This window comes from Pituophis catenifer, unplaced genomic scaffold (assembly GCF_029215685.1).
Source record: "Pituophis catenifer annectens isolate HBS135680 unplaced genomic scaffold, rPitCat1.0.hap2 SCAF_10, whole genome shotgun sequence".
Lineage (NCBI taxonomy): Eukaryota > Metazoa > Chordata > Lepidosauria > Squamata > Colubridae > Pituophis > Pituophis catenifer.
In genome coordinates, this window is record NW_027256890.1 from 31,555,192 (window position 1) to 31,580,291 (window position 25,100).

A 25,100-nucleotide genomic window follows, 5' to 3' on the forward strand; every position below is an offset into this window, starting at 1 on the left:
TTAATTCAATTGCATACAATGTGAAGGAAGTGTGTTTTTGTTTTATTTTTATAGGGTTTTTAAAAAGTATAATAACAGTGAGGATGGCACTTAATTTCATTCTATGAGGTGCCATGACAATAATGAAAACTATGAAACTATGAAACTATTATTGCTTGGTCTCGGAGATCCTCCTGATGACTTTGGAGGGGAGTTGACTACTAACAAGACCCGGCTTGATCAGATGGCCACACTGCCGAAAGATTTCTTGCATTGAGTCAGCTGCAGCCTGAGCCACTGAGGCTTCGGAATCGCCTTGCAGATCCTGGAGACCTGAAACGAATCCAAAAAACAAAGGATTTCCGGGATCAACCGTGAGAACCAGCCCTGATCAGCGAAAGAGCTTCTGGAGAAAAACTCCTTGTTTCAAGCGAGGGAACTTTGAAACTCACCCAGGAAAACTTCTTTCATTTGTTTTGAAGTCATCACTTCTGGTTGCATGTATTGCGCGCAGCAGCCTGGGCACGTAAAAAGAAAACGTTGGTGGGGTTAACAGAGACGGCTAAATCGACTGATTCAGGAAAAAAACGTGCAATTCATTGGTTTCCACTTGGAAGAGTCGCTTTGGGACTTTACGGGATGGTTCCAGGGATTGGGTCTGTCTAATAATAAGAAGGACTAGGGGTAGCTGTTCTTCCTATGTTTTTGTCTCCAGGTCTCACTGGAGGCTTTCAAGAAGAGATTAACGAAGAGATTGGACAGCCACTGGTCTGAAATGGGATCGGGTCTCCTGCTTTAGCAGGGGGTTGGACTAGAAGACCTCTAAGGTCCCTTCCAACTCTATTACTTTATGTTCTAGGACTGTGCAAACAACCATCATCTTGGAAAAAAATCTAAGCAGCCTTGAATCCAGTTAATACTAGAATGGGAGGCCAGCTGGAAATATTTCCAGAGGAAAAACCACGGCTGTGGGTTTGCCTATACAAGAGAGAGGGATACAGGCCAGGTAGTCCTCAACTTCTAACAGTTCATTTAGTGACCATTCAAAGTTACAATGGCACTGAAAAAAGTAACTTACGACTGCTTTTCACACTTAGAAGCGTTGCCACATCAAGATCAAAATCCGGATGCTTGGCAAACCGACTCGTATTTATGACGCTTACAGTGTCTTGGGGGTCAAAGATCACTTCGGCTGAGCCAAATCCGGGAGGAAGCCAGATTCACTTAACAACCATGTGACTAACTTAACAACGGCAGCGATACCCTTAAGAAAGAGGGCAGGAACTGCCTGAGAAACTGTTGCGCGATCGTAGCAGTTCCGGAGAAGCCACCCGGTATAAGAGCAGCTTCCAGTCTGATTAAGCGACATGGCTTAATTCGGCATAGATTCTTTTGGTGATAAGGCCGCCCGCCTGTCTTGGGTTTTCCTGCCCTCCTTCCAGAGTTGGCATTGGTGATTACCAATTAAGAGGGCAGCTGCCTCGCGATGGGAAGAGTTCCGGCTCCTCAGGAATCCCAGCATCTGATCCAACATCGCAGGAAGGTTTTGCTTGCATTTATTCATCTGGGGAAAACAAGGCAACAAACAAGCCAATGAACTATAGAGCTTCCTTTTTTAATTTTTTTTTTTTTTTTTACCAAGGGGCTGCTTTCTTGGTTAGGTTTCTAGTCCTCGTGTCCTCAACAACTTACTGTACTGTACTAAACTGTGACATTATTATACTATGCTATACTTTACTATACTAATTGATATTTATGTTATTAGAGACAGTTTTATCCAAATTAAAAGCATAAAGGAAAATAAAGAAAAATAGCAGATAGTGAAAAAAGAAAATAGAAAAAGAAAAGGGAAAGAAAAATGATAAGGAAATGGCTTCTGAACTTATAAATGCATTTATATTTTGCCCCCCTCTACGTCCTAATTTCCTTTTCCCACAAACTGCCATTTCCAAGCCTCAAACCCACAAACCAGCAAGGTTTCTAGTCCTCATGGTTGCATGGAACCTCTGCTGTTCCCGAGAGAGCAAAAACCCAAGAAGAATCCCTCTAGTCAGTTGAGTCTAGTGCTTAACGCCTCAGGCAAGAAACCAGGAACCGGTGAGTTCTAGTCCCGCCTTCATCATGATAGTGAGCTGGGGGACTTTGAGAGTTCTAGTCCCGCCTTTGGCATGAAAGCTGGATGGGTGATTTTGGCTAATTACCAGGAGACGGTGAGTTCTAGTCCCCCCTTGGGCAAGCAAGCGGACTGGGTGACTTTGGGCCAATGAGCAGGGAATGGTGAGTTTTGGTCCTGCCTTAGGCATGAAAGCCAGCTGGGTGACTTTGGGAGTTCTAGTCCCTCCTTAGTCACGATGGCCAGCTGGGTGACTTTGGTGCAGTCCCTCTCTCTCAGGGCAACCCACCTCACAGGGTTGTTGTGAAGAAAAGAAGAAGTATTAGGGATGCCCACCATCTTGAACTATTTATAAAAATAAGAAAGGCAGGGCAAAATAAAGAAATAAACGGTTAGTATACTCTAATCTGGAAGAAAACAGGCCAGCTTGGCTCCTACTTACAACCACGTAGCAGATGTTGGAGTACATGCTATGGAGACTGGTGTACATTTCATAGTCAAACAAGTTGCTGGGAAAGCCCCCCCAGTTCATAAAGGACACGCAGGAGTCGAGGGTCTTCCTGGAGACCTGGCCGAGGGAGGAAAGAGGGAGATCCTGTCACCTAGTTGGGTCATGAAACAAGTCTTCAAGGAAACAACCAATTTCAGGGAGCACCAAGGACCCCACAACTTCAGGATTGTCCAGAATCTCTTTGCATTCTCCAGAGTGTCCACGTGGTACAACCACGTTGCTCTGAGTGAAGATGGGGGTACAGAGTGGTCTCTGTGAAGGTAGCATGATCAGAGCAGGAGCTCAGGTTAGCCAGCCCTTCAACTCACCTCTTTCGTCCGATCATTTGACAGTTGTATGAATAGGGGAATAAGGCTGTTCAGGATGTTTTCAGCCATATTACTGTTCCGTATCTCCTTCAGTCCTTTCAGGAGCATGCCAAAAATGGTGATGGAGGTATTCCTCAGTTCGATGTCGTCCTACGAAGGAAGAGAGACAGGTTAGTTCCTCCAATAGCAGAATAGCCATGCAGAAGTTTCTTGAAGGAGAACACACAAGTTCAGAGCACACCTATTCCCAGTTCAATGTCCATGGAGAGGGAGGGAGGAGGGGGAGAAAGAGAGGGAGGGAGGGAGGGAGGGAAGAGGGAGAGAGAGGGAGGGAGGGAGGGAGGGAGAGGGGGAAACCATTTTGTCATGATTTGGTTGACTTACATCATGAAAATATTTTAGAAGGAGCGGAATGAGGTTGACTGCCTTCCATGCATGGGTTTCTATCTTGAGGTGTCTGAGGAGGAAACGCAGGGTCCTTATAGCTTCTTTTGCCACGTTCTTCTGTTCGTGACAGGCGCAGTTTAGCACTGGCATCAACAGTGGCTCCAAGATGTTCTTCTGGAGGAAGCAGGGAAAGAAACGAGCAATTAAACATGGTCACTGGAGTTCGCTGAGTCTCACAGCGATCATGACAAACGCAAGAGAAGGCCACAGAGCATAGAAGAAGAGGGTTGAAAAGGAACTTGGAGGTCTTCTAGTCCAACCCCCTGCTCAAGCAGGAGACCCTAGACTCTGCTGGACAAATGGTTATCTAAACTCTTCTTGAAAAGCTCCAGTGATGGAGCACCCATAACTTCTGGAGGGAAGTCGTTCCAAGGATGAATTGTTCTCAGGGTCAGGAAATTTCTCCTTAGTTCCAGGTTGTTTCTCTCCTTCATTAGTTCCCATCTGCTGCTTCTCGTTCTCCTTTCAGGGGTTTGGATAATAGGTTGACCCCCTCTTCTTTGGGGCAGCCCTTCAAATACTGGAAGACTGCTCTCAGGTCTCCCCTGGTCCTTAACAGAATCACAAAGATGGAAGGGATCTTGGAGATCTTCTAGTCCAACTCCCGGCTCAAGCCGGAACCCCTAGATCATTTCAGACAAATGGTTATCCAAACTCTTCTTGAAAAGCTCCAGTGTTGGAGCATCCAAAACTTCTGGAGACAAGTTGTTTCACTAATTAATTGTTTTGGGTGTCAGGAAATTTATCCTAAGTTCTAGGTTGCTTTTCTCCTTGATTAGTTTCCATCCGTTGCTTCTTGTTCTGCTTTCAGATGTCCTCCAAGAGGATCTGGCCTCTACTTGCACCTTCAGATCTTCCAGGGTTGCAGCCATCTTTGGAGAAGAGACACCACTCTAGCTGTCCTCTTTCTGCTGGTTGCCTTCTTCTTCTCCTTCTTCTATCCTTCCCAGCCTTGTAGACTTCCCAGAGAGCGAGGTCACACCTGCTACTACCTTGGAAGCCACTCCCTTCCTGCCTCCCATCTCTTACCTCAAACGGGTGTTGGATGAGGTTCCCCAGTCCTCTAATGCTGAAAGTCTGTATCAGCGGATATGGCTGTGTCATCCATTCCATCAGCACCTTGAGGATGTCTTGGATGACAAAGAATTGGCAAATTTCCGGATGGTACAGCAACTGAGGAAGAAGAGTGGAGATACGGAGCATTAGCCAAGCAAAGGAAGGGAACTTCCCTGAGAGCCTCTACTAAAGATGCCACTTTCAGCCATTACGGGGAGAGAAAAAGAAAATAAACACAGTCCTCGGTTAGTGACCGCTGAAAGTCACAATGGCACTAACAAAAGGGATACGTCCATTTTTCAGAATTATGACCATGGTAGCATCCTCATGGTCATGTGATCAAAATTTGGGTACTTGCCGGTCCATATTTGAGTTGAAGATGTGGCTCTTTCGTCAACTTAACTGATCCGTTATGGGTGTACATTGTTATAATTTTAAATTGTTTTAATTGGGTTGTTGATTTTAATTTATTGTGATTTGTATTGGATATTGTTTTTGTAAGCCGCCCTGAGTCCCTCGGGAGAATGGCGGCATATAAATATATATATATATATGACGGTCGCAGTGTTTCGAGGTTACGTCATCCCTTTTGTGACTGTCTGATAGGTAGTGTAAATGATAGTTGCAAGAATACAAAAAATAATGCAAAAAGTAAAAGGAATTTGGGGTCATTGAGTCTTCCTTCCTCCCTTTCTCCCATCCTCCCTCCCTCAATCTCCTTCCTTCCTTCCTTCCTTCCTTCCTTCCTTCCTCCCTCCCTCCCTCCCTCCCTCCCACAACTTCTGGAGGGAAGCCATTCCAGTGATTAACAGAATACCAGGAGACCTTGGAGGTCTTCTAGCCCAACCCCCTGGTGAAGCAGGAGACCCTCTACCATGTCAGACAAATGGCTGTCTAGTTTCTTCTTCAAGACCTCCAGTGATGGAGAACCCACAACTTCTAGTTTCTAACCATAAAGTTCTGTTGAACCCTGGGCAACTTTCCTTGAGCTCCAGAAGGTTGGGGTGCATCTCAAGGTCTCCTCACCTCCGAAAAGAAAACCATCCCAATGGTTTTGTGTCTTAAATCGGGGTGGCGCACGTAGGTCTCGGCCTGTCGGAACATGACCTTCAGCTCATGTTTCGAGTAGTTGAACAAGATCCTAAGAGAATAAAGATGGAGAGATCAGACAAGATCTGCTGGTTAGGGAGAAGAAAATCACCAAGCTAGAGAAATCATGAGCTGAATGATCGATAAATGAATTACTCAATGAATTACTCCATTTAGAGAATTTCTCACCCTCCCTCTCTCCCTCTCCCCTTCCTCTCTCTCTCACCCTCCCTCTCTCTCACCCTCCCTCTCTCTTTCACCCTCCCTCTCTCTTTCTCCCTCTCCCTCTCCCCTCCCTCTCCTCCCCTCTAATCTTTCCTCTCTCACACTTTTGCCTTCTGTGTGTCTCTCTCCCTCTTTCTCTCCCTCTTTCTCTCCCTCTCCCCTTCCCTCTCTCTCCCCTTCCCCCTATCTCTCTGCCTCCTCTTCTTCCTCCTCTCCCTCTGCCTCCCCTCCCTCTCTCACCCACTGCCCCTCGTAGCCAAGCTCTTTTGACTTTTAATTTCTTACCGGACCAGGTGGAAAATGCCTTCAAACACACTTTCAGGACTCATCAGCATCGCCCAACATTGAACCATATCTAAGTCCTTGAACTCCTCCTGATAGCCGGTGCGCAAGATGAGGTGTTTGACGGCTTTGACTGCGTTGCTAAATGAAACAAAGGCAGAAGAGTTGATGCCAATCATTCAGCTGATCCCCCTGCACTTCCGACCATTACAGTAGCCCTATGGTCATGTGGTCAGAATTCAGACTCTCGGCAACTGAGCCATATTTATGACGGTCACAGTGTCTCAGAGTCACGCGATCCCCTTTTGGGACCTTCTGACAAGCAAAGTCAACGGGGAAGCCAGATTCACTTAACGACCATGGGACTTAACCACTCTGGCAAGAAAGGTTGCAAAATGGGACAAAGTTCACTTAACGACTGTTTCCTGAGCTTTGCAGAAATGGAGAAAGGATCCAGATTGGGCCCAGGAGATTCCTTACCCCAGATGGTAGGTCAGTTCTGACCCGCCCTTGCCTGCTCCCAGCAGAAAATAGATGTGCGTCACGAGCGCCAGGAGCAGGCTGGAGAACTTATGCTGGACAATGGTTGCTGCCTCAGGAAGCGAGAGGAGGAAGGAGAGCGCATTGGTGGCCTAGAAACAGGAGGAGAGGAGAGTCAGCTCAGGCTCATCAGGTTACTTAGATTCATCATCATCTATTTCTTCTTTTAACGACCCCCTAATCCCTTGCGGGGTGGAGTCTGGGCAACTGAATGGAGCTGAGGCTTTCCTGGCTGGATGCCCTTCTTGTCGCCAATGCAGAGTTTTGTTCGGCAGATACATTCTCATTGTGCCCAGAGAAAGAAAAAAATCCTCATGTCCATGAAACCTGAGCCAGGAATGTCCATGTCTGAGACACGGAGCCAAAGGTTGCTAGAAGTGGGACTTCTGAAACTCCCATTCTACACCCCCTCCAGACTTTGAGAGGCCAGTGGGGTGTAGATACAGGACAAAAGGGAGACAACGAGTAGCGCAAGTGAGACAGAACTGGGGACAAAGAGATCGGTAACCTCACGTTTCTCTGTTTGTCTTCATTCCTAAGTGGGCTCTTGACTCTCCACCTCTTAGGGGTCCTTGGAGGGGCCCTGGGTGCTGTCTGAGCGTGTGTTTTTTGGTTGCAGATGTTTCATGACCCAGCTAGGTAACATCATCAGTGCTGGAAGAGTTAGGCTTAGAGGTAGGGTTAGACTGGTTGGGTCGTGAAACATCTGCAAGAAAACCACCAAGCTCAGTAAGCACCAAGGACCCCACAGTTCAAACCTGGACTACAAATCTATTGGTCTTAATTAATTAAATTTCTCCACCGGCCATCTGAGCAATCTGACACTGGGAAGTTTACAACAATGTAATAAAACAATATAACACATAATAAAAATACAGATTAAGAATATTTAAAATAAGATATGACACAAAGTACTCCGTTGGGTGTTTGCCTTTGTTGGTTCCTATCATGTATTTTCTTAAATCAAACTCTTTTTTAGTTATTTCTGTAAGAAATAACGTAAGAAATGAATAAAGGAATCAATTGAATTATGAATGATTGGATGAGTAAAGGAATGAATAAATGAAGGAATGTATGAATAAACGAATAAATCAATGAACGGATACATGAATGAATGGATTAATGAAAAGATGAACCGATGGATGGATGGGTGGATAGATGATAGATGGCTGGCTGGCTGGCTGGATGAATGGGTGGATGAATGGATGGATGGATGAATATCAAAGCTGTTCTGGTGAGGAAGCCCACAGATGCCTCTACTTTCAATGGGGCATTTTGGGGGGAAGGGGGGCTTACGTCAAATTTTGCTCCGATTTCAGCCCCCACCAGTTTGCCCTCTGCCTCCCTCCAGCCAGGGCGTGCCTGCTCCTGATGAGGAGACCCCCGAGGGTGACTCTTCTGCTCAGCCCCTTCCCCCTTTCCTCAGGCCTGGCCCACCTGCAGATCTAAGGAAAGGAGAGCCACCGGTTGAGGGCTTACCGCAATGGGCATGATGCATCTCCTCCCAATAGCTTCGGTGCTGTGGCCTTGGTCATCAAGCCTTTTAAGGAGGGGCTTCATGATCTTCAGGTTAGCATAGGGGTCTGCAGCCAGCGCCCTCCACAGCTCCCTAGCACTTCTGTGCAGGTGGAAAAATGGATTGGGGAAAAAAATCAGATTCTTTCCCCATTTTCAAAGAGACGGCCATTCCAGATAGATTAACCCCCACAACGGAAGAAAGGGTTAGAGAACCGATGGCCAAATCAACTGCTTTAAGGCATGGAAAAAAATATAGCTACAGGTAGTTCTCGACTTGCAACCGTTTGTCTAGTAGCCATTCAAAGGAGGGCCTCTGCGCCACCGGAAGTGCCAGAGAACCCAGAACTGGTCAAGGGAGGGGATGTTTCTAGGAGCAGTGTGTCTACAGAATTAACCCAAAGGTGCTTTTCACAGAATGACCGAGTTGGAAGGGACCTTGGAGCAGTGGTGAAATTCAAAAATGTTCCCAACCGGTTCTGTGGGCGTTGGTTGGTGGGCATGTGACCGGGTGGCCGTTTCTTGGTGGTCATATGACCAGGCGGCCGTGGCTTGGTGGTTATGTGTCCGGGTGGGCGTGGCTGCACAACTGATTCACACACAATGCAGAACCTCACTGAATCACAGAGAGCTCAAAAGCAAACTATCACACTTTACACAAAAGTAACACAAAAGCTACACAACTGACTCACATACAATGCAGAAGCAGCTGGACTTTACACAAAATGGCCCCTGCAACAAACAGGAACCTCACAGACAATCAGGCACAGCTGATTTTCTCACAGCTGACTGGTAGTAAAAAAATGCTGAAATTAGAAATTACAAAAAGGTTCCGACATTGCCCGGCACAGCTGATTGTCGTACTTTTTAAAGCGTTTTTTTTACTACCGGTTCGGGCAAACAGTAGCAATTATTACTATCGGTTCGGGCGAACCAGACCAAACCAGAGGATTTCACCCCTGCCTTGGAGGTCTTGTACTCCAAACCGCTTCTCAGGCAGGAAATCTTATCCCATTTCAGACAAATGGCTGTCCAATCTCTTCTTGAAAACCTCCAGTGATGGTGCACCCACAACTTCTGGAGGCAAGTTGTTCCACTGGTTAATTGTTTGCGCTGCTAGGAAAGTTCTGCACATTGTAGGTTGCTTCTCTCTTTGATTCGTCTCCATCCTTTGCTTCTTGCCTGCCCTCAGGTGGTTTGGAAAATAGGTTGACCCCCTCCTCTTTGTGGCAGCCCCTCAGATATCAGAACACTGCTATCCTGTCCCCCCTCAATCCTTCCTTTCATTGAACTAGAGAGACCCAATTCCTGCAACTCTTCTTCATATGTTTTAGGCTCCGGTTCACTAATCATCTTCGTTGCTCTTCTCTGCACTCTTTCAGAGTCTCTGCATTGTTTCTACAGTGTGGCGACCAAGAAAGTTAAAAAACCAAGGAGGTCCAGCTGCCTTTTGGAAAAGCACCTTTGGGACAATCATGACCTGGATGGTGGAGACAACCAGCCTAGGAAGCTCTCAGAATTCAGATCGACTGCACAGCCAACCAGCGACTGCACTGGCCCTCAACCAACCCAATGCAACCTCCCCCCCAATCAGCACATGACCTGCCCACCCCAAGCTACAGATATTCACCCCTATCGCAAATGGTTGAGAATCTCTGTAGAGCACAAGAAAACAGGAGGCACATCTCCTTGAGGTTCTTCTTACCCATCGCACGCCACCGAGCACTCGAGGAGAATATCCACGACTTTGTTCACCCGTTTGGACGCCAGGTGACACACTGCCTTTAGCATTTGTTGTTTGGTGGCAGGGTCCAAGATCTTCGGGAGACGTCGGTAGATCTCCTTGAGGATCATGGGCAGCTATGGCAAAAGAGAAATCCAAGGGATGACCGACTTTCTCAACAGCCCTAAGATTACCTGGTGGTCTCCATCCAACCCTAGCCTTCTTAAATCCAGCCGAAGTGTTGTCACCAAGTCAACAAGGTCTCACCCATTCTCATCTTTCTTTTCTACAAAATCTCCTCTATCCCTTTTGCTCCAAACCCTGCCATTTTCTTACCTCCTCCATTTCCATCCCACATTCTTCCAAGAACGAATTGAGCAGGAGTCCCGCAGTGTGTGAAATGTTTTTGTCCAGGTGTGTCAGAGCTGCCAGGGCTTTTAAGATCAGGTCGTTTATTTGTGATGGGCTCAGATGCTCGCCAAAGGCCTATCGGAAAGAAGAAAAGGAGACCATGAAGAGATGCATCAGGGTTTTGACAAGCCAGAGACTTTGACCCGTATCTGGGGACAGCACCCCATGTAGAGAGGCAGGCCGTATTCCATGACATCCACCACGTGATATTAGGATGTGGGTGAAAGAAGCCAACATGGCAGCCGAGATCGCCTGCTCCTAGACATTGTGGGGGATGGATATCCACCCTCCGGCCTTTGGAGCCTGCCGTCCCCACTGTGATATTGACTTTTTTGAGTATCTCCAGGTCAAGAGGAGGAGAGAAAGGAAGGTCAATAAGAAGCCAGGCAAAATGCTGAACGAAAACGTACCGTAGCCATTTTGGAGACGTTATTATAAAATATTGTTGGGCCCGAAAAGGAGAAGTCTTCCCTCAGCCAACTGACGACCTTCCCCTTCTTGTTTCTAGGTTTCTCATCCATTTCTTTGGCTTTGGAGGGAGGAAAACAAGAGAAGGTCAGATTTTGGCATTCGGAACTTCTGAACATCCTTCGTCTGACGGCCGGTTTAGTCGTTCCAACAGAAGAGAAGCTCTGTAGCTCAGGGCTGACCTGAGGGGTCCCTGGTGCTCTCTGGGCTCGGTGGTTTTCTCGTTACCTAGTTGGGTCACGAAACCTTCACAAGAAAACAACAAAGCTCAGAGACACCAGTCCTCCTCCTCCCCCCTCGCTCCCTCTTTCTCTGCCCCCCCCTTTCTCTTATCTCACTGATCAGGAACGAAACAGGTACAATGACCTCTTTAGTGGTCCAATTACAGGCAGTCCTCGACTTACGGCCACCATTGAGTCCTAAGCAAGACAGTTATGAAGCGAGTTTTGCCTCATGTTGCGATTTTTTTTCTTGCCAACGTGGTTAAGTGAATTGCTGCAGCAGTTAAGTTAGCAACCCGGTTGTTAAGTGAATCCGTCTTCCCCATTGACTTTGTTTGGCAGAAGGTCACAAAAGGGATCACATGACCCTGGGACACTGCGACCGTCATAAATCGGAGTCAGTGGCCAAGTGTCCAGATTTTGATCCCGTGAGCATGGGGATGCTGCAACGGTCGTAAGTGTGAAAGACAATCACAAGTCACTTTTTTTCAGTGCCGGTTAAACTTTGAATGGTCACTAAATGAATTGTTGTAAGTCAAGGACTACCTGTAACCCCTTTTCTAGGTTAACACAATAGATGGGACTGTAAATGGAGGGGAAATATAGGGCTACATAAGAGACAAATTACATAAATGAAGGAATGAAGGAATGAACCAACAAACGAATGAACAAAGGAATGAATGAATCAAACCGGATTTAATCCAGCCTACCTTGGTCTGATGTGCAAATGAAGCATTAGGTTGTGAATTGATTGTGTGCTGCCTGGGGAATTCTGGGCATTGAAATCCACATGGCTTAAAGTTGCCACTGGGTTAAGCTTTTAACTAGCCAAATTTAACCGATCCTTTTCTTTAGGTAAACCATTGATATAAGTGCCTGTCTTTCAACCGATTGTGGACGGCTCCCAATTAAAAATTAGAAGACACGTAAAATGGGGTTGAAACTATAAAATTAACAAATAATGTATTGCAATTATAAACCCTCTTTAGCTCTTTCCTTAACAATGCCCACTCAACCCGTAACTTGGTTAACCCGTTTTCTGGCTTCCTGCAATACATGCAGCCATCCAATGACTAAAAGGTGGCTTTGCAAAACACGCTAAGACCCAATCCATGTGCCAAGACTCACAAGCCCAGGCTGGCTGATGGCAGATGCCTAGCCTAACTCTGTGGTCGGCAAACTGCAGCTCGCGAGCCACATGCGGCTCTTTGGCCCCTTGAGTGTGGCTCTTCCACAAAATACCACCTGCGGGCGCGCACGCACAGTGCGATTGAAACTTCGTGGCCCATGCGCAGAAGTCGGTTTTCGGCCTGGGCGAGTCTATTCTGAAGAAGTGGCGTTAGAAGAAGTGGGGGTGTCTTGCGGGCGAGAGACGGGAGACGCGGCGCAGGTGGGCCATGGGATACGCAGCGTGGGAGAGGCGCACGCGATTCATGCACGAGTTGCGTGAGCCAGTCAGTCAGCAATCTCCTTGTGCAGTGGTTAGTGCTAGTCGCATCCGCAAATCACGCGCGGGTGACAAAAGTAACTACTCGGAGCATAAAGTTACCTGTATTTTTCCAACCAGCTGCAAATCCTACAGGTATTTTTGTCATCAATTTAAGAATTGTAATTATTTTGTGTTGGTGGCTTTATTATTATAAAATGAAACATTTTTTTAGGTGCCCTGTTTGACATGGCTACAAAGAAAAAGCAAAGAAAAACGGAAGACGAAAACCATGAATTTAAAGTTGAACGGACCGAGACTTTCGCGTTTGTTCAAAACTTAAATGGCCTTCCGACCTGTCTTATTTGTCAGGAAAAATTGGTGCATAACAAGAAATCAAATTTGGAGAGACACTTTAAAACTAAACACGTGTCATTTAGTAGTAAATATCCTGTCGGTGATGCAAGGAAGAAAGCAGTTGAGGAACTTCAGAAGAGTCAAGAAAAATCAAGTTCTGTATTTAATTACTGGATTCAATCTTCCAACAATGTTAATATTGCAAGTTTTGTGGTTAGTCAAAAGATTGCTAAGAGAGGAAAACCATATACAGACGGCGAATACATAAAAAGTTGTTTTATAAATGCATCCGAAGAGCTATTTCGGGATTTTAAGAACAAAGCCGATATTCTAAAAAAAATTAAAGAGTTACCATTGTCTGCTAAAACAGTGAAAGACAGAACAGTCAAAATGTCTTCGAATATAACCAACCAGCAAGTCGAAGATCTTAAATTGGTTTCAGCTTTATCAATAGCAGTTGACGAGTCTTGTGACATAAATGATACAGCGCAAGTTTCACTTTTTGTACGATTTATTTCATCTACAGGTCCTAAAGAAGAAATTTTAGGATTATTGCCACTCAAAGGTCAAACACGTGGAGAGGACATGGCAATGCTGTAATTGAGTACATTGAAAAACATCATATTCCACTCAATAAAATTGTCTTAATTTCAACAGACAGGGCGAAAAGTATGACCGGCGTAAGAAACGGGTTTGTTGCTATTTTGAAAGAAAAAATTAATCACGAGGTACTTACTTACCATTGCATCATTCATCAAGAAGCGCTTTGTGCTCAGACATTTCCAGAAGAAATTTGCAAAGTTATGGAATTGGTGATTAAGATTATCAACTCCATTATAACTAAACCTCTTAATCATTGCCAATTTAAAGGATTTTTAGTTGAAATGGAGAGCGAGTACGCCGATCTTCTGCTGCATAACAAGGTACATTGGTTATCAAGAGGAAACGTTTTGAAACGTTTCGCTTCCTTATTAACAGAAATTAAAGCATTTCTCCATGAGAAGGGGATTCGCTATCCAGAACTAACGAACAATCAGTGGATCCAAAAATTTTATTTCATGGTAGACATTACATCTCATCTAAATCAGCTTAATCGTAAACTACAGGGGAAAGGAAACACCATTTTTTCGATGTTAGAAGAAGTTATTTCATTCGAAAACCAATGATCTCTTTTTGCTCAAGATTTTGAAAGAGAAACTTTGATTCACTTTCCAAGCCTGTTGAAACATCGCCAAGAAAATAATTCTGATATTGACATTTGCTATTTCAAAACAACACTTTTAAATATGAGGGAAGCTTTTCTCAACAGGTTTCAGGAATTCAGAAACAGCAAAGCGACGTTAGCCTTTGTTAAAAAGCCTCTTAATGCTACTGTAACAGAATTAAATTTTTCTCCCTTTAATATTGACATTGGCAACTTTGAAATGCAATTGCTGGATTTCAAAAACAAAGAATTGTGGAGCACGAAATTTGAAGGTCTTTGTGCCGATACAGAAATATTGGAGAAAAATAAATGTGAACTTAGTTCACAGCACAAGTGGTCTGCTTTGAAAGACCCGGAGAAGGAAGATATGATGATTTTTAACACCTGGAATAGTATTCCTGACTCATATCATCAACTGAAAAAAATAGCGTTTGCTGTTTTTTCCTTATTCGGGTCTACATAGTTATGCGAACAATCATTTTCAAGCATGAACCTTATCAAGAGTAAATTGAGAAGTTGTCTTATTGATGAGAACCTGGAATCGTGCCTAAAATTAAAAACAAACCTGACTTACTCAAACTTTCCAAGGAGATGCAAGGCCATTGTTCACATTAGTGTTTGTCAGTCATTGTCATGATTTAATTTTATGGATATTGTAAGGTCAATTGTAAGAAATTTAATTTTATCAATAAATAATATCGTTATTAAGTATGAGATCAAGTTTGATTCAACGTACCTATAGTTTAACTAAGACTTAAAACTTTAAGTAAAGTTTATTAAGTTAATTTTAGGGAACGTTGTGGAGTGAAAGAAGATGTAGTGTCGGGGAGATGGTTTGGACATATAAAGAGGATGAACGAAAGGAGATAGACGAAAGAAGTATACAGGACGAGTGTGGATGGGAGAGATGGAAGGGGTCGATCTCAGCGAACGTACCTCCATCAGATTGAGGACGTTCTTAGCAAAGGCCAGTTTAGGAGTACCCTAATTAAGTTAATAACAATCTACCTACCTATCTAGTTTAAGTTTAACCAATTTGGCTCTCCAAAGAAATTTCAATCGTTGTACTGTTGATATTTGGCTCTGTTGACGAATGAGTTTGCCGACCACTGGCCTAACGGATCCACTTAACGTGAGAAACTCAGTCTTCAAATGACCCCTGGCCCTGAGAGGTGCCAATACCAACGGCCAATTCCAGGCATCTCTGCCCAGGCAAACGACCGGGGTCTTGGTCACGCCACAAGCTGTGCCACCCAGTGCTCTCCTGGGCAGTGCGCATCCCTGGGCTCCTGGCAGCCCTTGGAGTCCAACTTTCTCACCCATTTTGCTCATGATGAGGTGGTGGAGGTGGTAGGCGGCCTCTGCGGACGTCTGGCCAACTTCTTTGCTGGTGTCACCAACGTGCAGGCCCAGCAAAGCCACCAGCTGTCCCAGCAAAGAAAAGTCACCTGTGGTCTAATGAAAGGAAGCAAAAAGGAGGGGAAAGATGAGAAGGGGGGCTCATGAAGGTTTCAGCCAGCTGAAATCAGAGCATAGGAAGCATAGCACCATAGAATCCTAGAATCCTACCTTTTAGAATTCTAGAATCACAGAATCTTAGAAACATAAAATCTTAGAATTTTAGAATTATCCAATATTTGAATCTTAGAAGACTAGAATCATAGTCATAGATTCATAAAATCAGGGAATCCTAGAATCTTTGAATAATAGAATCTTAGAATCATAGAATCTTTGAATCTCTAAATCATACAATCTTTGAATCTTTGAATCTTTGAATCTTTGAATCTTTGAATCTCTGAATCTTTGAATCACAGAATCATAGAACCTTAGAATCCCAGAACCTCAATTGCTGGAAGGGACTGTGGAGGTTTTCTCCTCCAACCCCTTCATCAAGCGGGACTCCTTCTATCCTCCTGGTCACATCCCAAAGATGCTTTTTCCAAAAGGCAGCAGGACTTTCTTCTTTTTCTTCCTTTCTTTGAAAACATCTCACTTTGCATCCCAAACGGTGACTTACGTCGAAATTGACGTTTTCAGAAACGAACTTCAGGAGGTGTCTGATGCTCTTGATGGCCCTCTCTCTCTCGTGTCCCTTGGGAGATTCAATCCAGGGATTAATGTGCTGCCCGGAAAAACAAAGGAGGAGGAGGAAGGGAAGAATTTGTGATTCACAGTTGGAAGAGCCACAGAAGTTGCCAGGACTGGGGAGAAAATCTAAGGAACTCAACAAATTTGAGACATTGGTCAATTGAGGTCTATTTTAGACTGAAAACTAGAGTAGCAATTGAAGATTTCTGGAATACAACTAGTCTTACAACAGTTCATTTAGAGCCGTGGTGGCACAGTGGTTAGAACGCAGTATTGCAGGCTAATTCTGCCAACTGCCAGAAGTTCAGCAGTTCCATCCTGATCGGCTCCAGGTTGACTCAGCTTTCCGTCCTTACCAGGTCGGTAAAATGAGGACCCAGATAGGAGAAGATTTAGAGAGGGCTGTAAACCACGGTGAAGCGGTATGTAAGTCTAAGTGCTATTAGTATTTAGTCACTGTTCAAAGTTACAATGGCACTGAAAAAGGGACTTACGACCATTCTTCACACTTATGACCATTGCAGCATCCCTATGGTCACGTGATCAAAATTTGAACACTTGGCCAATGACTCATCTTTATGACGGTTGCAGCATCCCAGCTCGGTCACTAAATGAATGGCTGTATGTCGAGGACTTCCTGTATAAGTAGTCCTTGACTTACGACCAGAATTTGGGGTGCTTACCAAGGTGGATGTTAGGCGAGTTGTGACTGGCTTTATGACCTTTTTTTGCCAGGGTTGAACGAATCCCTGTGGTCCTTAAATGAATAATGCAGTCATTAGCCGAATCTCGCTTTCCCCGTAGACTTTGGCTTGTCGGAAGCCAGTTGGGCAGTTCGCCAATGGTGTTCAGGTGACACCACCCCCCCCCAGGATGCTGCAACCATCACAAATACAGGTAGTCCTCGACTTATGACCACAATGAGTCCAAAATTTCTGTTGCTAAAATGAATCCCATCGGCATCGACATAATCTGCATCAGTCAATTGCAGAAGGCAGCTTTACTCGGAACAGCTGCGAGGCTCTATGACAGGGGTGTCAAACTCGATTTCATGGAGGGCCGAATCAAGGTTGTGTTTGACCTCGAGGGGGGCGTGGCCGAGGTGGGAGTGGCCAGCTCAACGTCTCTCGTGTCAGGGGCACCTGTGGACTTCCCTGAGACCCTCCCTCACTCTTATTATAATCTCCTCCCTCCCTCCCTCCCTTCCTCCTTGCCGTGGGACAAGAGAGACACGAATATCAGAGAAATAGTGGAATAGAATCATTAGTGAAAAGATGCCAGAGGAGGGACAAAACAAATGTAAATGACAAAAATGAACATCATTTTTTAACTATTGAAATGAGTTAAATTGAATGGTTGAATTGTCCCATGGGACGAGTTGTCCATCCAATAGCCACATTTATCTAGCCCGGGTCCTTGGGAGGGACTCGACAGCTGGACAGAATCGCCAAATCCAGCCTAAACATCTGGCTGACCAACCCCGAGAAAGAATCACTCTTTACCGTCAAGACATCCTGCAGGGAATCCAAATTGGGAGCCTCGGACAGCAAGGCGGTGAGCATGGTGTTGCAGGTGGTCACCATCTGGTCATAAAAATCCTAGAAGGAGAAAAAGAATATCTAAAGGAAGAAGTGGTGTAAAGGAAGAAAGAGGAAGAAATCCAGGGCTGGGGAACTTATGGCCCTTTTAGGACGACTGGTGGACTGCAACTCCCAACAATCCTGAGCCAGCCACGGACTTCTGGGAGTTGAAGTCCACCCTTCTGCAATCAACGGAGTGGCCCGTCTTGCAGGGCTGGTTTTTCTTCCAGAGTTGGAGGAAATGCTTTCTCGGCTGAACACGAGGAACAAAAGGACATTGGGCTCGATGGATGGATCCAGAGTTTTGGAGGAGATTTTGAATCATGCTTATTTCCAGGTGGATCTCAGATGGCTTGGCTCCATCTGGACTGCTCACCTGAGTTTGAGCTGGTTGTCCTGGGCTGTTCACGTTCAGTTTTGTCACCAGGTAAGCCGGCAAGGAAAACACCTTCTGGATGCTTTTTCTCACCACTTTAGACCTCATCTCGGAGTTCAAGGGGGGCTTCATACGGCTGATGAAAGACGAGAAAAGAGGAGGAGAGTGAGAAGATCATAGACTCATTAGGCTAAAAGGGACCTCGGAGGTCTTCTACTCCAACCCTTGCTTGATGGTCCTTAAACCATCCCAGTCATATGGTTGTCCACTCTTTTCTTGAAAACCTCGAGGGATGGAGCACCCCCAACTTCTGGAGGCAAACTGTTCCACTGATGGATTGTTCTCGGTGTCAGGAAATTTCTCCTGGATCTCTCTTTGATAAGCTTCCATACATCGCTTCTCATCATGCTCTCAGCTACTTTGGAGAGGAAGGTGACCCCCTCCTCTCTGTGAGAGCCCCTCAAATATCAGAACTCCCCTCATCATCCTGGTTGCTCTTCCCTGCACTCTTTCTAGAGTCTCAACATCTTTTTTATATTGTGATGACCAAAACAGGATGCAGGATTTCTCTCTCTCTCCCACCCTCCTTCCTCTGTCTCTCTCTCTGTCTCTCTCTCTCTCTCTCTCGGCAGGTACATACCTCATGCAGGTGATGGTGATGATCGCTTGATGGAGATTTTCGATGGACAAGGGTTTCGCGGGCTCATCTTCAATGACTTCCTGAAAAGAGAAGGAAACCCATCTAAGAAAGAACCTGAGATATGGCCACCATCCAGCTGGCCCTCTTCCCAGCCCTACGCTTTTTCTGGTTGACACAGGAAGTCCCCAGCTTACAACTGGTCACTTAGCCACCATTTAAAGTTTTGAGGGATCTCTCCAGGACTACTTATGACCCAGATGCCAAGTTCCGAGAGGCGCCCCTTCCTCAGCGATCCTGTGACCCCATTTCGGTCACTTGGCCACCAGCTTGCATTGATGGCAGTTTGCAGCGTCCCGTGACCATGATTTAAGTCAGGGGTGGGTAACTTTGGCCTCTTGATGACCTATATAAAATTGGGAAGCCAGATTCCCTTAACAGCCGTGCGATTAACTGAACGAAAAGGATTCGGCTTACAACGGTGGCAAGACAGGTCGTACAATGGGCAGAATTCCCTTAACAAATGTCCCACTTAGCAACAAAACCTTTCAGGCTCAATTGATTGGCATTCAATTCGGTTCAAATTCACTTCCAAAAAGAAAGACGCCCAGGAGCACCTGCCTCCCTCCCTCTCCCCACTTACAACGATGTTTGTGACCAGTTCCTGTTTCTGGGGCAAATCGAGGTCTTGCCTCCTGCTGTTGGCAACAGCTTTGGTGATCATGATGATGGACCTCATGAAGGCTTTCTTCAGCCCTTCGTCCTGGAAAACCCCAGTGGGAATGAAAAGAAACCAGAAGGAAGAGGATGTATTTATTTATTGAAACCTTTACGTAGCCGATTGTCTTTGGTTGAACTCTGGGGGCCCCCAATCAAAGCATCCCTGGACACTCTGGGTTCTAGTCCCACTTTAGGATGAAAGGCAGCTGAGAGACTTTGGGCCAATCACCAGGAGATGGTGAGTTCTAGTTCCTCCTTAGGGAAAAAGGCCAACTGTCTTTGGGCCAATCACCAGGAGACTGTGAGTTCAAGTCCCGCCCTAGGCACGAGAGCCAGCTAGGTGAGTTGGGGCCAGTCTCAATCCAAAACACGTCACAGAGTTGTTGTGTGGAAAGGAAGAAAGAGTGTAATGCACGAGCGCTGCCTTGAGGATAATAAATGCAACAAGACCATAGATTCTCCTCCTCCTCCTCCTCCTCCTCCTCCTCCTCCTCCTCCTCCTCCTCCTCCTCCTCCTCCTCCTCCTCCTCCTCCTCCTCCTCCTCCTCTCCCACAACATGCTAGTTGGGTCATGAAATGTCTTTAAGAAATCAAACAAGCTAAGGACTCCGGATTATAATTGTTCTTGTGATTAAACTCAGCATTAAGAGAAGTAGAGGGTGGAAACCTGCCTACCTTTTTCATGCTGGAATACTGATAGAGTATTTCTGAGACAATGTTGTCCAGGAAAGGCATCATGTCCTCTACTTGCGCTCCCAGGACTGCCTGGCCATAGCAGAGTATTAATGTGGTCCGAATCCATCTCTCGGAGAGAGTCTGTGAGTCCTGTCAGTCCAAAGACGAGGGGGTCAAACTCTTTCCCAAAGCACCAGAAGACAAGACAAGAAGCAATGGATGGAAACTGATGGAGCTTCTTAGTCATCCAGGTCACGGTTGCCCCAAAGGGGCTTTTTCCAAAGGCAACTGGACTTTGTTTTTCCTTGAAGAGGTTTCGCTTCTCATCCCAGAAGCTTCTTCAGGTCTGACTTTGGTCAAAAGAGAAGAAGCTTTTTGGATGAGAAGCGAAATGTCTTCAGGAAAAAACCAAGCCCAGGCCTTTGGAAAAAGCACCTTTGGGTCTACTCGAGGTGTTTGTTGGGGCAGCTCCTAATCTTCTCTAGCCTTATAAAATAGTTCTCCAGGAGATGGAGATGGAGAATTTCAGCACCACCTACATCCTCAGCGCTGGTCTCGGGTCTAAGAGATCTATGACCAATCTGAGGAGACCTGACAGCCTGGAGCCGAAGTCCTTCTAAGCACATTGGACTTTCCTTCCCAGAATCCCCCAGCCTCCTTCTGTACTGAGTTTCAGACCTTGCAACCCCATCCCTGGTCTTACCTCAATGGGGGCTTCTACTGCAAACGGTCCTCTTGTCTGCCTGAACTGGCCAGCCTCCTCCAGGGCCACCAGAATCTCAGGCAGGTGGCAAAAGGATGCCATTCGAATGGATTCCAAGATTCCCTAGGCAAAGCGATGTTTGTGAATTAGGACATTTATTGATTTATTGGTTCGATTTATATGCCGCCCTTCTCCGGAGACTCAGGGCGGCTTACAATGCTTTAAGCAATAGCCTTCATACTTTTGTATAGACCTGCTTAGTAGGGCTTTCGCCCCCCCCCCAGCGGTGTTCTTTTTTATACAAAGTCAGCTTATTGCCCCCACAATCCGGGTCCCCATTTTACCTACCTCGGAAGGATGGAAGGTTGAGTCAACCTTGAGCCTGGTGAGATTTGAACTCACAGTAATTGCCGGCAGCTGGCAGCTAAGTGCTACTTAACAGCACTTTAGTCCGCTGCACCACCAAGGCTCTTATTTGCACCTAACCCTTTGTCTTTACCTTCCGCTTTCTCCTCCCCTTCTCCACCTCCTGCTCCTCCTCCTCTCTGCAAACCCCAGGCCCTTCTAGCACTGATGAAATTACCTAGCTGGCTAATGAAATGTCTGCAACAAAACAACCAAGCACAGAGAGCACCAAGGACCCCACAGTCCTCCTCCTCCTCCTCCTCTCTGTAACCCCCATTCTCTTCTAGCACTGATGATGTTACCTAGCTGGGTAATAAAACATCTACAGGAAAACAACCAAGTTAAGAGAGCACCAAGGACCCCACAATTCTCCTCCTCCTCCTCCCTTCACCTCTATTCTGCAAAACCTGTTCTCTTCTGGCACTGATGAGGTGACCTAGTTGGGTCACTAAACGTCTGCAAGAAAACATCCAAGCTCAGAGAGCCCCAAGGACCCCACAAAGATGGAGGTCTCAGCCCCCGCAGGCATCCCACTGCCACTCACCTCTCGGTCTGTTTCTTCCTGGAGTGAAAAACTTAGAAGGCTTTGGAGCTGTTCCGTCACCAGGTCCTTCTGTGTTGAGTTTCGCAGTTTAACGCCATAATATTTGTAGAGGCTAATCTGAAGGTGGGAAAAAGAGTCCGTGAGTCCTAGGGAGCTCCACCAAACGGCCAGGAAAAGGAAATATAGGAGAAATTATGATCAAAAAAGGACTCCGTGTGGTCAAGCACACGGAAACTGGTCCTGGGTGACCTGATCGGGGAGATGGGCAGCATACGAATCTAATAAGTCAATAATTGCCATTTTGACTTTCTTCCTCTTCTTGAAAAGCTACTTTAACCCCCCTTCCCCCATCCCCATAGGTGCCCTTTGCTGATTCTCTGTTTGGCCGTCCTGAGATCCTTTATGGTTTCCGTGGAGATCTGGCAGCTTCATCTTTTTACATGCATTAGCTCTCCGTGGTGGATTGGGACAACTTGCCATGGCCCTCTTGGCTTGGCCAACTAACCATGGCCAACTAGCCATGGCCTACTTGCCGTGGCCAACTCACCAGGGAACAAGAGTTACACTAATAGCAGGGTTCCAATACCTCCAGGCTTGCCAAAAAGAGGAGGGGGTCAGCCTATTCTCCAAAGCACCCGAAGGCAAGACAAGAAACAATGGATGGAAACTTATCGAGGAGAGAACCAATCTAGAACCAAGGAGAAACTTCCAAACAGTGAGAACAATTAACCAGTGGAACAGTTTGCCTCCAGAAGTTGTGGGTGTTGCATCACTGGAAGCTTTTAAGAAGAGATTGGACAATCATTTGCCTGAAATGGGAAAGGGTTTCCTCCTTCAGTAGGGGGTTGGACTAGAAGACCTCCAAGGCCCCCTTCCAAGTCTGTAGTTCTATTAATCATTGTCTGTCTAATATTGAGGAAATGGTGGAACAGAAGCATCAAAGAAAGGAGGCCTCAAAGGAGGGACAAATGAAACATAAATGACAAATGTTAAAATGATTTTTAACATTATTGGAGAGAACGGAATGGTTGAATTAACCCGCGGTGAGTCTGCTGTGGCTCGTGGGCAGCCACGGTGAGTTGGCCATGGCAAGCTGTCCTCTTCTGATGTTGCATCTAAGATAACTGCGGCCCTAAAAGTGTAAAACCTCCGCATATTTACCTTGTCTTTAGACAAGACCTGGGACGTGCTTTGCTTCTGGTCGATGGGCGGCAATGCGCTTGTTTTCCTCCTGGGCAGTTTGTGGTCTGAAGGAATCTGCTTTGCCAACAACAACAAGAACAACAAAAAAGAAGTTGTGAGAAAGTGAAGGAGCAGAGGAAGGAACAGCTTTCTGTGTGTTTCCAAGGGGAGGATTGGTTTCCCTTCTGCGTCCGGATGCATATTATAAGTAATTTGACTTTTCTAGCTGGGACAGACACGAAGCACGTAACAAGGACCATCCGGATTGTATCAGCTGGAGCTGAGGCAGCTTTTGAGATGAACGGTTGGAAAATCTCTGCCACAAATTGTGAGAACTTGATTTATCACCATTTATTGTTGTGGCCCTCCAGCAGCCGAATCAGAGGAGGAGGAGGAGGAGTAGGCGTGGGAGTCAGGGCCAGCATCAAGGCAACCTGAGAGCTCCGAGGGGGAAGAGGGAATGGGGCTGGCAGAGAGAGAGACAGAGGAGGAGCCTGGGCCATCCGTCAGCCCTCAGATGGTGAGTCAACAGACCGCAGGTCTGGAGGTGGATGAGGAAGAGGAGGAGCAGCTGGGTCCAGTGCCTGACGCGCGGATACACAGAAGGCAGAGGAGAGGAGAGCAGTGGAAATCTATGGGCCGGTCCTTGGGACAGACGAGCCACCACGGCTAGCGAAGCCCCTCCCTAGCTCTGGGGATAAAAGGCAGGGGGCGGAGATGAATAGATGTGGCAGACAACGATTCTTCTCCCTGCCGGATGGAGTTGTTAGCCTGCGGTGAGAGAGAAACTTTTTGTCGGGGCTGCTGGCTCTCCTCATAAAGGAATCTTTGAGTTCACTTCAGAGGGTTTGTCGTGTTTGGGTCAGAACATTTATTTACTGACTGTTCGAAGTTATAACGGGTAGTTTACAACTGAAAAAAAAGGACTGTTTCTCACACTCAGGACCATTTCGCATTTCCGTGGCATGCCGAGAGCTTCCGGTCCCTGTTGTTGCTGCCCAGCATTCAGTGCCAGACAGTGCAACAGGGCGGATGGTTGTCTTGTAGGTCTTAGATTTAAGATGGGTGGCCATTCGTCTGTCCAGTAACACACTGGTGAGTTCTCGCCAACGTATCCAGGCTGCATTCTCCTTTGCTCTCACCTCGCCATTGATGTCACCATTGACATTGGAGGTGGGATCCCAGATACCAAAAAATGTCCACCTTCTTTAGGTTTTCTCCATTGATTTGAAGCATTCCAGGGGTGGTGACAGTCCCTAAGTACCCAGTTGTCTTGATGTTGAGGTGGAGTCCAAAATGGTTGAGGCGATCATTCCATGGTCGTTCCATGATCCTTCCAGCAAGGACCCCATAGTTCAGCAAATTCTCCATAACTACATTTGTCTACTTTTGGGATAAATGATCTCCACCGAGGCAGCCCTGGCTTCTGGACCCTCTCCACGATGGACCTCAGGGCCCACCGCGACACAAACCCAGCTGCTTACCTGGAAAGGACGAAGATGGTCCAAGATGGTCTCTAATATTTCTCTCTCGTCCATCAGATCCAAGATTTCTTTGACGGGTCTGCCTTTCAATGGCTTCCTGCTCTCCCATAAGTTTCTGAAGCACTCGTCCGAGAGTTCTGAGAAGAAGAGACAGACAGAGATTGATGGGCAATTCGACAGGACAAGCCTTCTCAAAGCAGAGAGAGACAAGGAGTGCGTAGTGGATCACCAGGCTGAGCCTGAGGGAGGGGTCAAATATGTCAAAAGTCTCGAGGCCCTGATCTTCCTGTCCTTAGACAACCATCTTATATATGGAATTGGAATTTTTTATTGCTTTGAAATTTCATGATGTTGTAATCTTATAATTTAAATCTAGCCTTTGAAAAAGGCTAAGAGGGAGGGGTCTTTCCTCACCTCTGAGGGTAAGATGTTCCCTAATACAGTGGCAACGGTAGAGAAGACCCTCTTCCTAGACCCCACAGTCGAAACTCTTTGACTGATGGAGTCTGCACCATAACGTCCCTACCTGATGAAGGATGAATGCAGGATTTGGATTTGGGTAGTCTAGGAAAAGGAAGGAAGGGTGTACTAGTGACATGAGAGCAGTCTTCCAGTATTTGAGGGGCTGGCACACAGAGGAGGGGGTCAACTTATTTTCCAAAGCACTAGAAGGTAGGAAGAGAAACTTATTGCTTAATGCAATTGGTCTCTGGAGAAGGAAGACCTCTAAGGTCCCTTCTGGCTCTGTCCTGATGGATTGATTGATGGATGGATGGATGGATGGATTGTGTGGGGTGGGCTGATGTGATAGGACAAGGCTGGTTCCATAGG

The 25,100-nt window shown here is 46.2% G+C and overlaps 1 protein-coding gene across 1 annotated transcript in view; it reads right to left on the reverse strand.

The window, feature by feature from the left end:
* Positions 1-148: 148 nt before the first annotated feature.
* The window catches only part of LOC139322225 (maestro heat-like repeat family member 5), a 25,392-nt gene continuing 440 nt past the window's right edge, over positions 149-25,100 (reverse strand). The window contains exons 2-26 of the mRNA XM_070951250.1: positions 24,270-24,406; positions 22,765-22,860; positions 21,604-21,720; positions 20,655-20,777; positions 19,952-20,101; positions 19,200-19,319; positions 18,560-18,639; positions 17,920-18,055; positions 17,466-17,561; positions 15,893-15,997; positions 15,195-15,330; positions 10,610-10,728; positions 10,125-10,274; positions 9,771-9,925; positions 8,030-8,168; positions 6,491-6,642; positions 6,014-6,151; positions 5,441-5,555; positions 4,388-4,531; positions 3,296-3,472; positions 2,912-3,061; positions 2,535-2,660; positions 1,441-1,543; positions 432-497; positions 149-312 (exon numbers count right to left, since the gene is read on the reverse strand). Coding sequence (XP_070807351.1) covers positions 149-312; positions 432-497; positions 1,441-1,543; positions 2,535-2,660; positions 2,912-3,061; positions 3,296-3,472; positions 4,388-4,531; positions 5,441-5,555; positions 6,014-6,151; positions 6,491-6,642; positions 8,030-8,168; positions 9,771-9,925; positions 10,125-10,274; positions 10,610-10,728; positions 15,195-15,330; positions 15,893-15,997; positions 17,466-17,561; positions 17,920-18,055; positions 18,560-18,639; positions 19,200-19,319; positions 19,952-20,101; positions 20,655-20,777; positions 21,604-21,720; positions 22,765-22,860; positions 24,270-24,406 — 3,194 coding nt within the window. The remainder of the gene's footprint in view (positions 313-431; positions 498-1,440; positions 1,544-2,534; positions 2,661-2,911; positions 3,062-3,295; positions 3,473-4,387; positions 4,532-5,440; positions 5,556-6,013; positions 6,152-6,490; positions 6,643-8,029; positions 8,169-9,770; positions 9,926-10,124; positions 10,275-10,609; positions 10,729-15,194; positions 15,331-15,892; positions 15,998-17,465; positions 17,562-17,919; positions 18,056-18,559; positions 18,640-19,199; positions 19,320-19,951; positions 20,102-20,654; positions 20,778-21,603; positions 21,721-22,764; positions 22,861-24,269; positions 24,407-25,100) is intronic.